The sequence below is a fragment of the Leiobunum rupestre genome, chromosome 4 (assembly GCF_980474605.1).
Source record: "Leiobunum rupestre chromosome 4, qqLeiRupe1.1.hap1, whole genome shotgun sequence".
In the NCBI taxonomy this organism is placed as follows: Eukaryota; Metazoa; Arthropoda; class Arachnida; order Opiliones; family Sclerosomatidae; genus Leiobunum; species Leiobunum rupestre.
The window spans coordinates 52,607,189-52,619,287 of NC_143387.1; the positions used below are offsets into that span (position 1 = coordinate 52,607,189).

The following is a 12,099-nucleotide window of genomic DNA, read 5'->3' on the forward strand; positions in this document are numbered from 1 at the left end:
CGAATGACCAAAGACGAAGTGCTAGAGCAAATAGCGCACGCCGTATTGCTGAATTTGGGCGGTAACGCTACGGCAGTTAAAGAGAATTTAAACCTCTTTAATGTCTCAATTCTCAAATTCTATTCTCGTTTTCCAGAAGTCGTCAAGGCGTTATTGAATAACGCGAACAATGTCGAAAACGGTAAAGACGAATCAAAGCCGGATGAAAGGAAAGTGTTATCCGTTTTAAGTGAAATTCATAAAAATATGAAAGCAAATTCTACATTATTACAACCATCTATAGAAATTACACAGCCGAACCAAGATTTGCGCCAGAAACCGGCCTCATCCCTCCCCCAATCCCTTTAACGATTAAGCTTGTGACACATAATTCAATTTCGTTTGAAAAGAACAACCGTCGTCGTCGTTATTAACAACGAGTTAATAACATTTAAAAAAATACCAGTGGCGTATGTTAAACAATATGGTTGTCGTCCACTCCACTCTACATACTTTAAAAGTCTTCAGATTCAAATAATAAGATTTTCATTTCTTTTTCTAAAGTCTCCCCAAGCCCTCCCCTCCGCCATCCATTTAATGAAATGAAAACAATCTGTAATATATGATATAATATATTTTACATCATAAACTGAATAATACATTATACATAATACATAAAAATATTTATTGATTTTATATCTGTGTCAATATAGTCAAATTCTAAATTGAACTGCTTGGCAAATATTCCAAAGCGTGGCTTAACTTAAATTTACTTCAAACTACGGTATACGCTAAGTACCCCCCCCCCCCGAAAGCGAAGATCTCTCTCTCTCGCTCTCTCGTAACGAACCTTTTAAAAAACTGAACGAACGTATATTAAAATCGTTTCAAACATATAATTTATTGAAAATTAAGCCTAATTCGTTTTTTTTTAAATTGTTTTCCCCCACGGAGAGTAGACCACCGAGTATCCCGGGAGCTAGGAAATTGTTTCTCTCTCGAAAAGAAGCTAGCAAAAATTCTTTGAAACTCGTAATTCCCGGAAAAATAGCGCTGGTGGGTTTTTCGGCGCTTTGGTTGTTTCGTTGGGGCGGGTTTTCGGCGGCAAGGTTTTCAGTACATAGCTCGTTTCGGTGGTACTGTGGAAGAAGGGTCGGTGATTGCGACAAAACTCTATCAAGTATAGCTGGTAAGATTTTTATTTTACGCATAAACTGAAACTCCGCTCCTTAAACGCAATCCTCTCTATTTTTCAATTTAGGTTTGAAAGCGAGCCATTTAATTTGTCACTTACGGAAAACCTCTATTTACGCCACCGTCGTAACGAATTTCCATCACGCAGTAATATTTCCCGAAAAGCTAAACCACCCTCCCCCGTCTCCAAAAACAAAACACACACACACACACAAGCCGCATTTATACGCTTGGTATCCACCTTTGGAACTATAACCTTCAGTCAACAACCAATATACTTGTTGAGTAAAGAATTTGAAGTATCAAGATGATGATGATTCCGGCCTTTCAGGGCACGTTAAAGTCCGCCTTGAAAATACCAACGTATGTCATCGACAACTCCATCTTTCGGCTACATTATCGAGTGACGGCTTTCTTTCTGCTCGTTTCGGCGTTGTTGGTGACGGCGACCCAATACTTTGGTGATCCCATCGACTGCGTGGTCCATAAGAAAAATGCCGAAAAAGTCATCGACGCTTTCTGTTGGACACATTCCACCTACAGTCTGGTGCGCGCTTTCGATAAGGAGGTCGGAGTGGATGGCGTAGTCTACCCCGGAATTGACAAAGCGTCGAAGAAAGACCCTTTGAAACACCATTCGTACTACCAATGGGTGTGGGTCATACTGTTCATCCAATCAGGGATGTTCTACTTGCCAAGGTGAATTGTTAGAATTAAGTAGAATCAGAAATCTATATCTAATCTCTTACGTGTAGACTCTTACCGTGTTTTTGGTAAAATCGTGTATGATTTCTTTGATTGATGAAAATGCGCGAAAGGTAGGTATTAAATTAAACCGAATTAGGTTTAATTTGATCCGAGATAACTTGAGCTAAAACGAATAGACTTACGACGAATTGAACTAGATCGAGCCAATATAATGAAGGAGGTAAATTAGTAGTTTAATTATCTAAATTTAATTGAACTAAATAAAATTGAAGGGGAATGAATCGGGCTTGGCTACAGCAAAATAAAAAAAACGATATGATTTGATTTCAGGTATTTGTGGAAGGTTTGGGAAGGCGGGAGAATTAAATTTCTGTCCGAGGGACTGTCCTTCAGTGGCCTCGGAGGAGACGACACAACCCCAAAGAAGAAGATTATTGTCGACTATTTGACGCATCATGGCGAGCTACATCGATTTTTCATTGCCAAATACATCATTTGCGAAATTGCCAATTTCGTAAACGTCATAGTGCAGATTTACTTGGTGGATGCCTTCTTGGGTGGAGAATTTAGGGAATTCGGTACCAAAGTAATCAAATTCGCGTTGGCAGGAGATTCGCCCCACAGAACGGACCCGATGATTAAAGTGTTCCCTAGAATGACCAAATGCCAGTTCTACATCTCTGGTCCCAGTGGGGACATCGAGCCTGTGGATTCGTTTTGCATTTTGCCCCTGAACATTATCAACGAAAAGGTTTTCATCTTCGCCTGCTTTTGGTTCATCATTTTAGCGACAATAAGCGCGCTAGCATTGGCGTACCGCCTCGCCACGTTGGTCAGTCCCGCCATGCGCACCTACTGCCTCAAAGCCCAGTGCTCGCTGGCGGACGACGATTGTTTGCAAGCAGTCAGCAAGTACTTGCAAGCTGGAGACTGGTTCTTGCTGTATCTGTTGAGCAAGAACGTAGAGCCACTCTTTATGAGGGACATCCTCGTGGAAATCCGAGAGAGACTTTATGATACGCAGAGGAACAAGCACGCCATTAAAATGGAGAAATTGAACGCGGATGAAAATAAATCAATTTTGAACGATTTTCTCATCAATGACTCAATAGAAACTTTAAAAATAAATAAATAATAGACACTGTATGAAGTCAAAATTACGACCAGAAAATGTATAAAAAGAATTTAAAATTATGACAAAATTTAAACTTCCTTTGTCCAAGTTCAGTTATATTTTACTATTAATTAATTAAATAATTATCTAATTAATTCATAAGTAATCTTGTAATAAAAACCTTATTGAGAATAATTTATGAATTCACCAATAAGACTTCCGGCAGAAACATATCTTCCACTGGAAACACGTAAAAATTAATGTTTTAAATAAACAAAATTTATTTTTTTGGTATTATCAAAACAGATCTTGAATTTAATTAAGTTTTAAAATAACCTAGTGCGTTTTTGGGAATTTCGTATTTTCCCGCGCGCGTAGACCGAGAGAGAGACTACATCCCCCCCCCCCCCGAGGGCGAGAAAAAATCTAACTCTCGAAATGAAGCTCCGATATGTTTTTCCCCACAGTGTGGCTATTACAATGATTTAATCGGTTAGATCTAAAATGTGGCGCTTCTAATACCGACGAAATGCAGAAATGGCTTTTCAGAACCTTGATACTGTTTCATTCGAAATTCGAAAGGCTGGATTTTAACGCTTCCATTAATTTTCGGAAAGTTGTGAATAAATGTGGATTTAGCGACTCCGAATGCCCGAACCGGATTAAATATGATCGATAATTTAAAAATTACGAACTGCTGATGCTTTTATACAGTATGAATGATGGCGTCGACGTTTCGAAGCACAAATTCTTCGAAAGCGACATCTTTAAAGCGTACCTCAAAGAAACAAGATGGCATATTAGTATGGTTGAAACGATTTGTTTGTTAAATTTCAACATGCTAATAAAACACGATCGAGATAAAATGCATCTCGATAGATTAATAACGTATGCGAACAAGTGGTTAACGAAATAGCCCTCGATCCTACAAAAAAAACAAAGCAAAGATACAAAAATAATAAGAATGAGCTCGTATTGTACCCCCCCCCCCCAAAAAAAATTTTTGCAGTGTATTACTTATTTTGTTTCGATATATTAAAGAAAAATATTTCAAAAATGTATTTTATTTTATTTTATTTTATTTATCGTGTACATAAATATATATATATATATATATATATGTATATATATATTATATAACTACACCCGCTATATTACAGTATAATGATCGATAGCGTCGTTTAATCGGTCGTTGGAGCTGATTAGTTTCAAGTTTAAATCGTTTAGGTTTTGCAATCTAATTGTTAAACTTTGCATTTTCCGTTCCAACTCGAGAAGTAGCTGTTTCGTTTTTCGCTGTTTATTTTGAAACACCATAAATGCTTTTGAATAGTCGCATACTGTCTTTTGGCGTTGGAATAGAATTTCATTATTTACCGAGTTTATCTTTTCTCGTATTGGAGTAAAGATGTAATCGTGAACGTAAATTGAAAATGATCGCTTATATTTTATTTCCGACGAATCTATTAATAGCTGTATACCACTTTCGTGAGTAAATATTGTTGCTGGATTAATTGTTCGGTTTTTGACTCGTTCTGATACGTTCAAGTTTGCCGCTGTTCTAATCCAATGTCTCGGAATGGTTTGGATTATCGCTGAAGTTGAGTCGCGATATTGTAATATTTGAGCGAATGGTAGGGCTTCGTACAGTATCGTGTTAGATTTATGATCGGCATACGTATGCAATCGTAATTCGCCTAGAGGCGGTTTAAAAGTTTGACAATATATTTTCGCCATGGTATTTTCGATTTGATGTTTTTTTTTTTACAATTTACAAAGTATACACGAGTAGTTTCCAAGATTCTGGTTAATATTATACGAATAAATGATAGTTGAATAAAAATAAATATAATAAAAAATAACACATCGAGATGTTGGTTACGGTGTTACGACGCGTTTGAAGCTTACTATAAAACTTTGCTGTTTCTTTCACGATTCAATTTTACGAAAGGATTTTCTCGAATATCCGTTTTCCTATATAGGACAAAAAAAACCTTATTAGACTAAAATGTTCATACTTAATAACTTTGATGGTTTCGAGATGTCATCACGAGTGCTGAAATCTGCGTATTTTTTATATTTACCGAATAATTAATAAGAGGAGTAATTAAAAACACATTTGGTTGTTATAAATTGGTCTGTAGACGCGATCTTGTTGTTCACTCGATGGTTCTATAATGGCGTTTAACACTATATAGTGGCTGTAGCGACGCTATTCGGTTTAGTTACAGTACCGCCTAGAACAAAGTTCACTAAACGAGCGCTCGCTTAAAGCGGCGCTTATGGGGGGGGGGGGGGGAGACATGAGCTAGGGCTGCTGCCAGGCCCCCGCTTGGCTTTAAGCGAGCGCTCGCTTAGTGAACCTAGGAGCAACAAACACAACACCCCACACAAGGAGAACGCAACCCGTCAAAAGTCGTGGATTTTCTTGCTTACATTTTTCATTGGCTAAACGCTTAAGCGCCTGCTGCCGTCGGATGGGGAAAATTCGGAAATTGTCTTCCCCCCCCCCGCCCGTAAAACGTTCAGCGTAAAGGCTCGTGACGCTCGTCCAATGAAATTCGTACACAACCCTTCGTTAGCGTGTTTAAAGGCTGGCTGCGTTCTCCTTGTGTTTGTTGCTCCTAGAGTGAACTTTGTTCTAAGCGGTACTGTATATCCATTTTTTGCGGTAGTGGGAGTTCGTATTGGGTGATATTTAGGAGTATAAAAGATCCGACCTTCGCGAGTGTAGAAACATAAATGATTCCGTATATCGTTCGTGAACCATCACCGCGTGTTAGAAATGACTTCTTATCCCATCGGGTCGCAATGTTTAGATATGTTTTTACCGATAATTTCCACTCCGACTATATTGAGTCCGTATAATTCGATGGATCGAGCTTGGACCGCGGCGGTCGAAACGCACTACGAGCTCAATGATCACCATCCCGAACATTGGGCTAAATATATGACGTACGGCGCTTCTATCGAATGTTTAGTAGATTTGTTGGTATCCGCGACGAGAATATGCGATAACTTTTCATCGGCTTTCGACGAAATGCAGAAATGGCTTTTCAGAACCCCGATACTATTTCATACGAAATTCGAAAAGCTGGATTTTAACGCTTGGATTAATTTTCGGAAAGTTGTGAATAAATGTGGATTTAGCGACGTCGAATGCTCGAAACGGATTAAATATGATCGAAAATTTAAAAATTACGAACTGCTGATACTTTTATACAGTATTAACAATGGCGTCGACGTTTCGAAGCACAAATTCTTCGAAAGCGCCATCTTTAAAGCGTACCTCAAAGAGACAAGATGGCATATTAGTATGGTTGAAACGATCTGTTTGTTAAATTTCAACTTACTTATAAAACACGATCGAGATAAAATGCATCTCGATAGTGTAATAACGTACGCGAACAAGTGGTTAACAAAATAGCCCTCGCCCCTACAAAAAAAAACAAAGCGAAGATACAAAAAATAATAAGAATAAACTCGTATCGCACCCCCCCCCCTCTCCCCAAAACAATATTGCAGTGTAATGCTTATTTTGTATCGATATATTAAAGAAAAATATTTCAAAAATGTATTTTATTTTATTTTATTTTATTTATCGTGTACATAAATATATATATATATATATATATATATATATATTTTATATAACTACACCCGCTATATTACAGTATAATGATCGATAGCGTCGTTTAATCGGTCGTTGGAGCTGATTAGTTTCAAGTTTAAATCGTTTAGGTTTTGCAATCTAATTGTTAAACTTTGCATTTTCCGTTCCAACTCGAGAAGTAGCTGTTTCGTTTTTCGCTGTTTATTTTGAAACACCATAAATGCTTTTGAATAGTCGCATACTGTCTTTTGGCGTTGGAATAGAATTTCATTATTTACCGAGTTTGTCTTTTCTCGTATTGGAGTAAAGATGTAATCGTGAACGTAAATTGAAAATGATCGCTTATATTTTATTTCCGACGAATCTATTAATAGCTGTATACCACTTTCGTGAGTAAATATTGTTGCTGGATTAATTGTTCGGTTTTTGACTCGTTCTGATACGTTCAAGTTTGCCGCTGTTCTAATCCAATGTCTCGGAATGGTTTGGATTATCGCTGAAGTTGAGTCGCGATATTGTAATATTTGAGCGAATGGTAGGGCTTCGTACAGTATCGTGTTAGATTTATGATCGGCATACGTATGCAATCGTAATTCGCCTAGAGGCGGTTTAAAAGTTTGACAATATATTCTCGCCATGGTATTTTCGATTTGATGGTTTTTTTTTTAATATTTACAAAGTAATCACGATTAGTTTAAAAAATTCTGGTTAATATTATACGAATAAATGCTAGTTAAATAAAAATAACACATCGAGCTGTTGGTTACGGTGTTACGACGCGTTTGAAGCTTACTATAAAACTTTGCTGTTTCCTTCACGATTCAATTTTACGGGAGGATTTTCTCGAATATCCGTTTTCCTATATAGGACCAAAAAAAAACTTTATTAGACCAATATTTTCTGACTTAATAACTTATAAAAAAATACGCAGATTTCAGCACTCGTGATGACATCTCGTAACCATCCATTTACCGAATAATTAAAAACACATTTGGTTGTTATAAATTGGTCTATAGACGCGATCTTGTTGTTCGCTTGATGGTTCTATAATTGCGTTTAACACTATGGCTGTAGCGACGCTATTCGGTTTAGTTATATCCAATTTAAGCATCGTTGATTTTTTAGTCATAGTAAAGTGGTACGAACGATTGGATGAATGAGATGACAATGAAACGTTAGCAATGTTGACCGTATGAATTTCATCGATATCGTTATCAATCAAACCCGGCGTAGCGTAATAAAACAATATTTTATGAAGTTTAGGTAACGAGTTATAATACTTAATCTTTTTGTTTTCGTCTTCCACTATAACGTACGTCGTGGGCTCGTCTAACCAACTACCGACCCTACAGTGGCTATCGTATACTTCTAAACCAACGCCACATGCGATTGCGTTTTTAAGTTCTCCAAAATTGATGCCTGGATTTGAGCTAGCGACATTAACAGCGAAAGAATGAACCTCGCTCATTAAAACTTTCCCGCTTGAATCCAAGAACAACGGAATATTTAGATTCGAATCGGACAAGACGTAAGTTACGATTTTATTCCAGGCATTATTATCTCCGTCTATAAAATTGGCTGGCTTATATATAAGCCCAAACAATCGAGCGTGCCCATTACATAGTAAATCGAATACGGGGTCTCGACACGCGCTTACTTGTTTAAAAATACATTTTATCTCTTTTGGTGGATTTTTCACTTGGTTCGTGCAACTAAACAGTGACATTGTCGCCTTGTTGAATAGTTTGCAGTTATTTGGTATAATAGTATAAACTAACTATACTATATTTTAGATAGAAATTACAAAAAAAAAGTTCGCTGCGACCGCCGATATATGATGGGGATAAAAAATGGATCGACCGTTTTGGCATATTTCAAACGAGGACTCTACAAAAACAAGCCTAAGAATTATAACGTTTATGTTGATGGCGAGTTGATGAGATATAAAGGAATGATTGACGAAAATCTGACCAAGCATAACGCCGAAGAAGCTATCGCCAGTACATCGTACGACTACATGCGAAATATGATTTCCACGATCGAATTGTATTTGGGTCGACGTGCCGAAAAAGTCTTAGTTTATATGGATGGAACCAGAGTCGCGAACAAAGTTACCGATCGACCGGAATTTAAATTTGACGCTGGATTGATACGGAGTACGTTTAAAATGTTTTGTACCGAAAATAATTGCACGATGGTGGAGTTGGATTACGGGGAAGCGGAGTTACAAATGTATAAAAACCGAAATACTTCACGCGAATTGAACGTTTTTATTACCGGCGATACCGACATGCTATCGATTTGCTATGGCCACTTACCAAATATTAAAAACCAGGAGCAGTTCGATTTTGTAAGCGACTTTTTGGACCAAAGTTCCAAGGACTTAAATGCCGCCAAATCTACCATCGTGCACGATTACAATTTCGTATATCCCTTAGATGTTGAATTGACAGATTCGTGTATGTGGTTAAGTATCGGTAAGACCATCACCGCTATAGGATTCGATGGGTCCGCGCAACGACTAATGTACAACCCATTAAGTTTCAGAACCTTAGTAGCATTATGCGGAACGGATTTCACAGTTTCAATGTTTACTGAAACTTTAATTAATGGAATGTTTAACGCCGTACCGAATGATTTAAAATTTATAAATGCGTTGACCGATGTTAATGAAATTGCCGCGTGTTTTTTAACACTGGGAATTCGCTCGGGTGGAACTATTAAACGCGCGTCCGCGGATTCATCCGGCTCTTTCGATTTAGCGTCCATAGAGAAGATGATTCAGCTGTACGTAGAGTACGTTACTACGGGCGAAATGACCGAAGACACTATACCGCGGCCGGATACCGCCTTAGCGACTCGTCATTATTTATACGCGATGCGAAGACAAGATGATACCTTCACGAAGGGCGTAATAACTGCGTGGGCGAAATCAATTACGTTGAACGAAGCTATCGACAATTTCAAACAGTACATCGGGACGTATATACCTAGTATAAACTTAAAATTAAAAAAGAATCGTCAGAAAAATTACATTGTACCTCAGTGTCCGGCACTTGCTGAGAGTCGAATCGCGACGTTAAAAGAAACATTGGTACGTATACAAAATAAAACCAAATTTAACAATCGAGTGTGTATATAAATTAACAAAATTATCACTACTTTTCCCCCCTCCTCCCCCCCTCCCCATCGCAGGATGATGGTGATGGAGAAGTTGCGCCGAGATCGACACCCGTAAAGAAGCGAGTTTGTCGAGTATTGAGCTTTAGCAGTAGCGACGAAGAAGATTCTAAATTATATTCGGTAAAAAAATGTAAAACTATACAAGATTCTAGAATTCAATTTCAAGCCGTATCGGGTGATAATTTATGTATAAACGTACCTAGCGATTCAAATATCGAATTTGATAAATATTAGCTAAGAAAAAAAAATACGGTCGAATGTTCTATATTAAGCTATCAATCTACCTAAATGTACGTACGCGCCTTTGTCGTCGGAATCGAAATCTTTGTACATTGGGTGTTCTATTAAAGCGTTTTCGTTACTAGTAAATTTTATAGACACCGATGACATTTGACTACCTTCTCGAGTAAACTGATCGTTGGGGCACGGCAAATGATTGCCTACGTCTTCCAACGTGGAATACAAAGTAAAACATTTATACGGTACAGTTATTATTTTTCTATTTCGTACGTCAGTTTTAACAGATTGGACAACGTTGGAACACTGACTTGTTTTATCATTAGGATAGATATTCCAAACTCTAGTATCTTCCGGATTTCCGCAATGGCACTCGAAAGAGTCGCCATCTTTAAATACTGTTTTGACGTCAGGGTGAGCTCCGTACACTAGGTCTGCGCAATAATTTGATAATGGATGAAAGCGATTAAATGGATGTTCGACGTATCGATTGCCCCGTATATCTTGTCCGTTGAATTTACATCGGAACCGGTACGATCCATCGTTCAAAATTTCATTTTCATCGGTAATTATCGAAGTCCACGGGTCAAATTTCCGATTTAGTTTGTAGTCCCATAGATAATTTTGAGGATCGTTTATTAATTTATTATTGCACGCTACTACGGTCGTTCCTAATTTACCACCAATAATGTTTGGAAATTTAGAGCGACAGATTATCGAATTTATAGTCATCATAGCGTATGTAGTTTGCATATCGCATTCTGGTCGTGGACCCGTAATACAATGAGCGCCAGGTTTCAATAATGTCGTACGGTATACGTAAGTTTCGTCCTCCTTGACTTTTAAAACCGACGCCGAATCATTCGCGCAAATTTGAACGCAATCGTTGTTGGATCCATCTTGACCAATGTAAACGGGACCTTTGCCGCAATTATTCGCTTTAGCGACTTCTGGATTTGTAGATATGATATTTAAACCCGGTATGTTATTAATTCCAGAGCCATTTAATAGCGTAGCTAAAGGCCCGACTCTTAATTTTTCGGCTAATTCGTCGTTTCGTTTTCCAATGTTTTTGTCGAACTTATAATAAAATAGTGTATATAGTAAAAACACTATACTTATAAAGAATACTACGGTACAAAGGATATATCGCCATCTGAATTTATCGTACATAATGAATTCGGACGACGCGTTTACTCGAGCGGCTCTATATCAAAGTTGCAAACAGTCTAAAATATTAAACAATATCGATATCGAAAATGCGGACTTACAAACTTTGCGAGATTTAGTAAATAGGTATAATTCGTTATCTATTAGAGAGTTGCCGGTGATCATGTCGAAGCTAGCGACTAAAGCGGCCTTAGAATTCTTGACGGAAAAAATGCCCAAAATGAAAAATTATATCGATCCGAATAATATATCCGTGAGATTGGAAGAAGACGAGTTAGCCTACTTGCAAAACACCGAATCTAAATTTAAACCCAATTTATACGTTATTGTTATGAAAAATTTAGCAGTTAGCGTTTTAGGCACGTCGATCGCGGCGTTCAAACAGCGACTTGTTGGTGGCGTTAATAACAACGTTATCCGAGAGTATAGTAAAATTAACGTTGCTTCGGTGAGCGAGCCGTTAATGGTACCGAATCCACCTAAGAAATATACAGACTTTGGAAAATCTAATGGGCAAAAACCACCATTGCCGACGTCCATACTGGTGGCTGACGGAAATGGACTATTTCCATCGTCATCATCCCCACCTAATAATAAAGTATCGGTTAAAACGTTGTTATCACCAAAAATAAATTTACAGTCGTCGAGAGCGGCACGTTCCGAAGAGCAACGAGCCATTCGAACTCAAAATCGAGATGCTATTATACAACAGCATCGTCGAATCAACGGAGGCTCTATCGATTTTGAAGAAGAAGAAGAAGAAGAAATAGAAGAGGAAAAAGAGGAGGATCAGGATTCTGACGTGGAATTTTATGATATCCCCGTCTACGAAATTGAGGACGATAAATCAACGCGCGTCCACGAACGCGACGATGCGGATAGACCAACTCATTTAGGGAAC

At 37.9% G+C, this 12,099-nt stretch overlaps 2 protein-coding genes across 2 annotated transcripts; one reads left to right on the plus strand and one right to left on the minus strand.

Moving 5' to 3' along the window:
• Window positions 1-1,480: 1,480 nt before the first annotated feature.
• LOC149948239 (innexin inx2-like) lies at window positions 1,481-3,016 on the plus strand. Its single transcript, XM_090171047.1, has 2 exons — window positions 1,481-1,872; window positions 2,212-3,016. The coding sequence occupies exons 1-2, from the start codon at window positions 1,481-1,483 to the stop codon at window positions 3,014-3,016; spliced, it is 1,197 nt and encodes a 398-aa protein (XP_090027173.1).
• Window positions 3,017-10,058: 7,042 nt separating this feature from the next.
• On the minus strand, window positions 10,059-11,363 carry LOC149948240 (uncharacterized). The gene is made up of 2 exons (XM_090171048.1): window positions 11,304-11,363; window positions 10,059-11,108 (listed from the first exon to the last, which is right to left on the minus strand). The coding sequence occupies exons 1-2, from the start codon at window positions 11,361-11,363 to the stop codon at window positions 10,059-10,061; spliced, it is 1,110 nt and encodes a 369-aa protein (XP_090027174.1).
• Window positions 11,364-12,099: the final 736 nt, after the last annotated feature.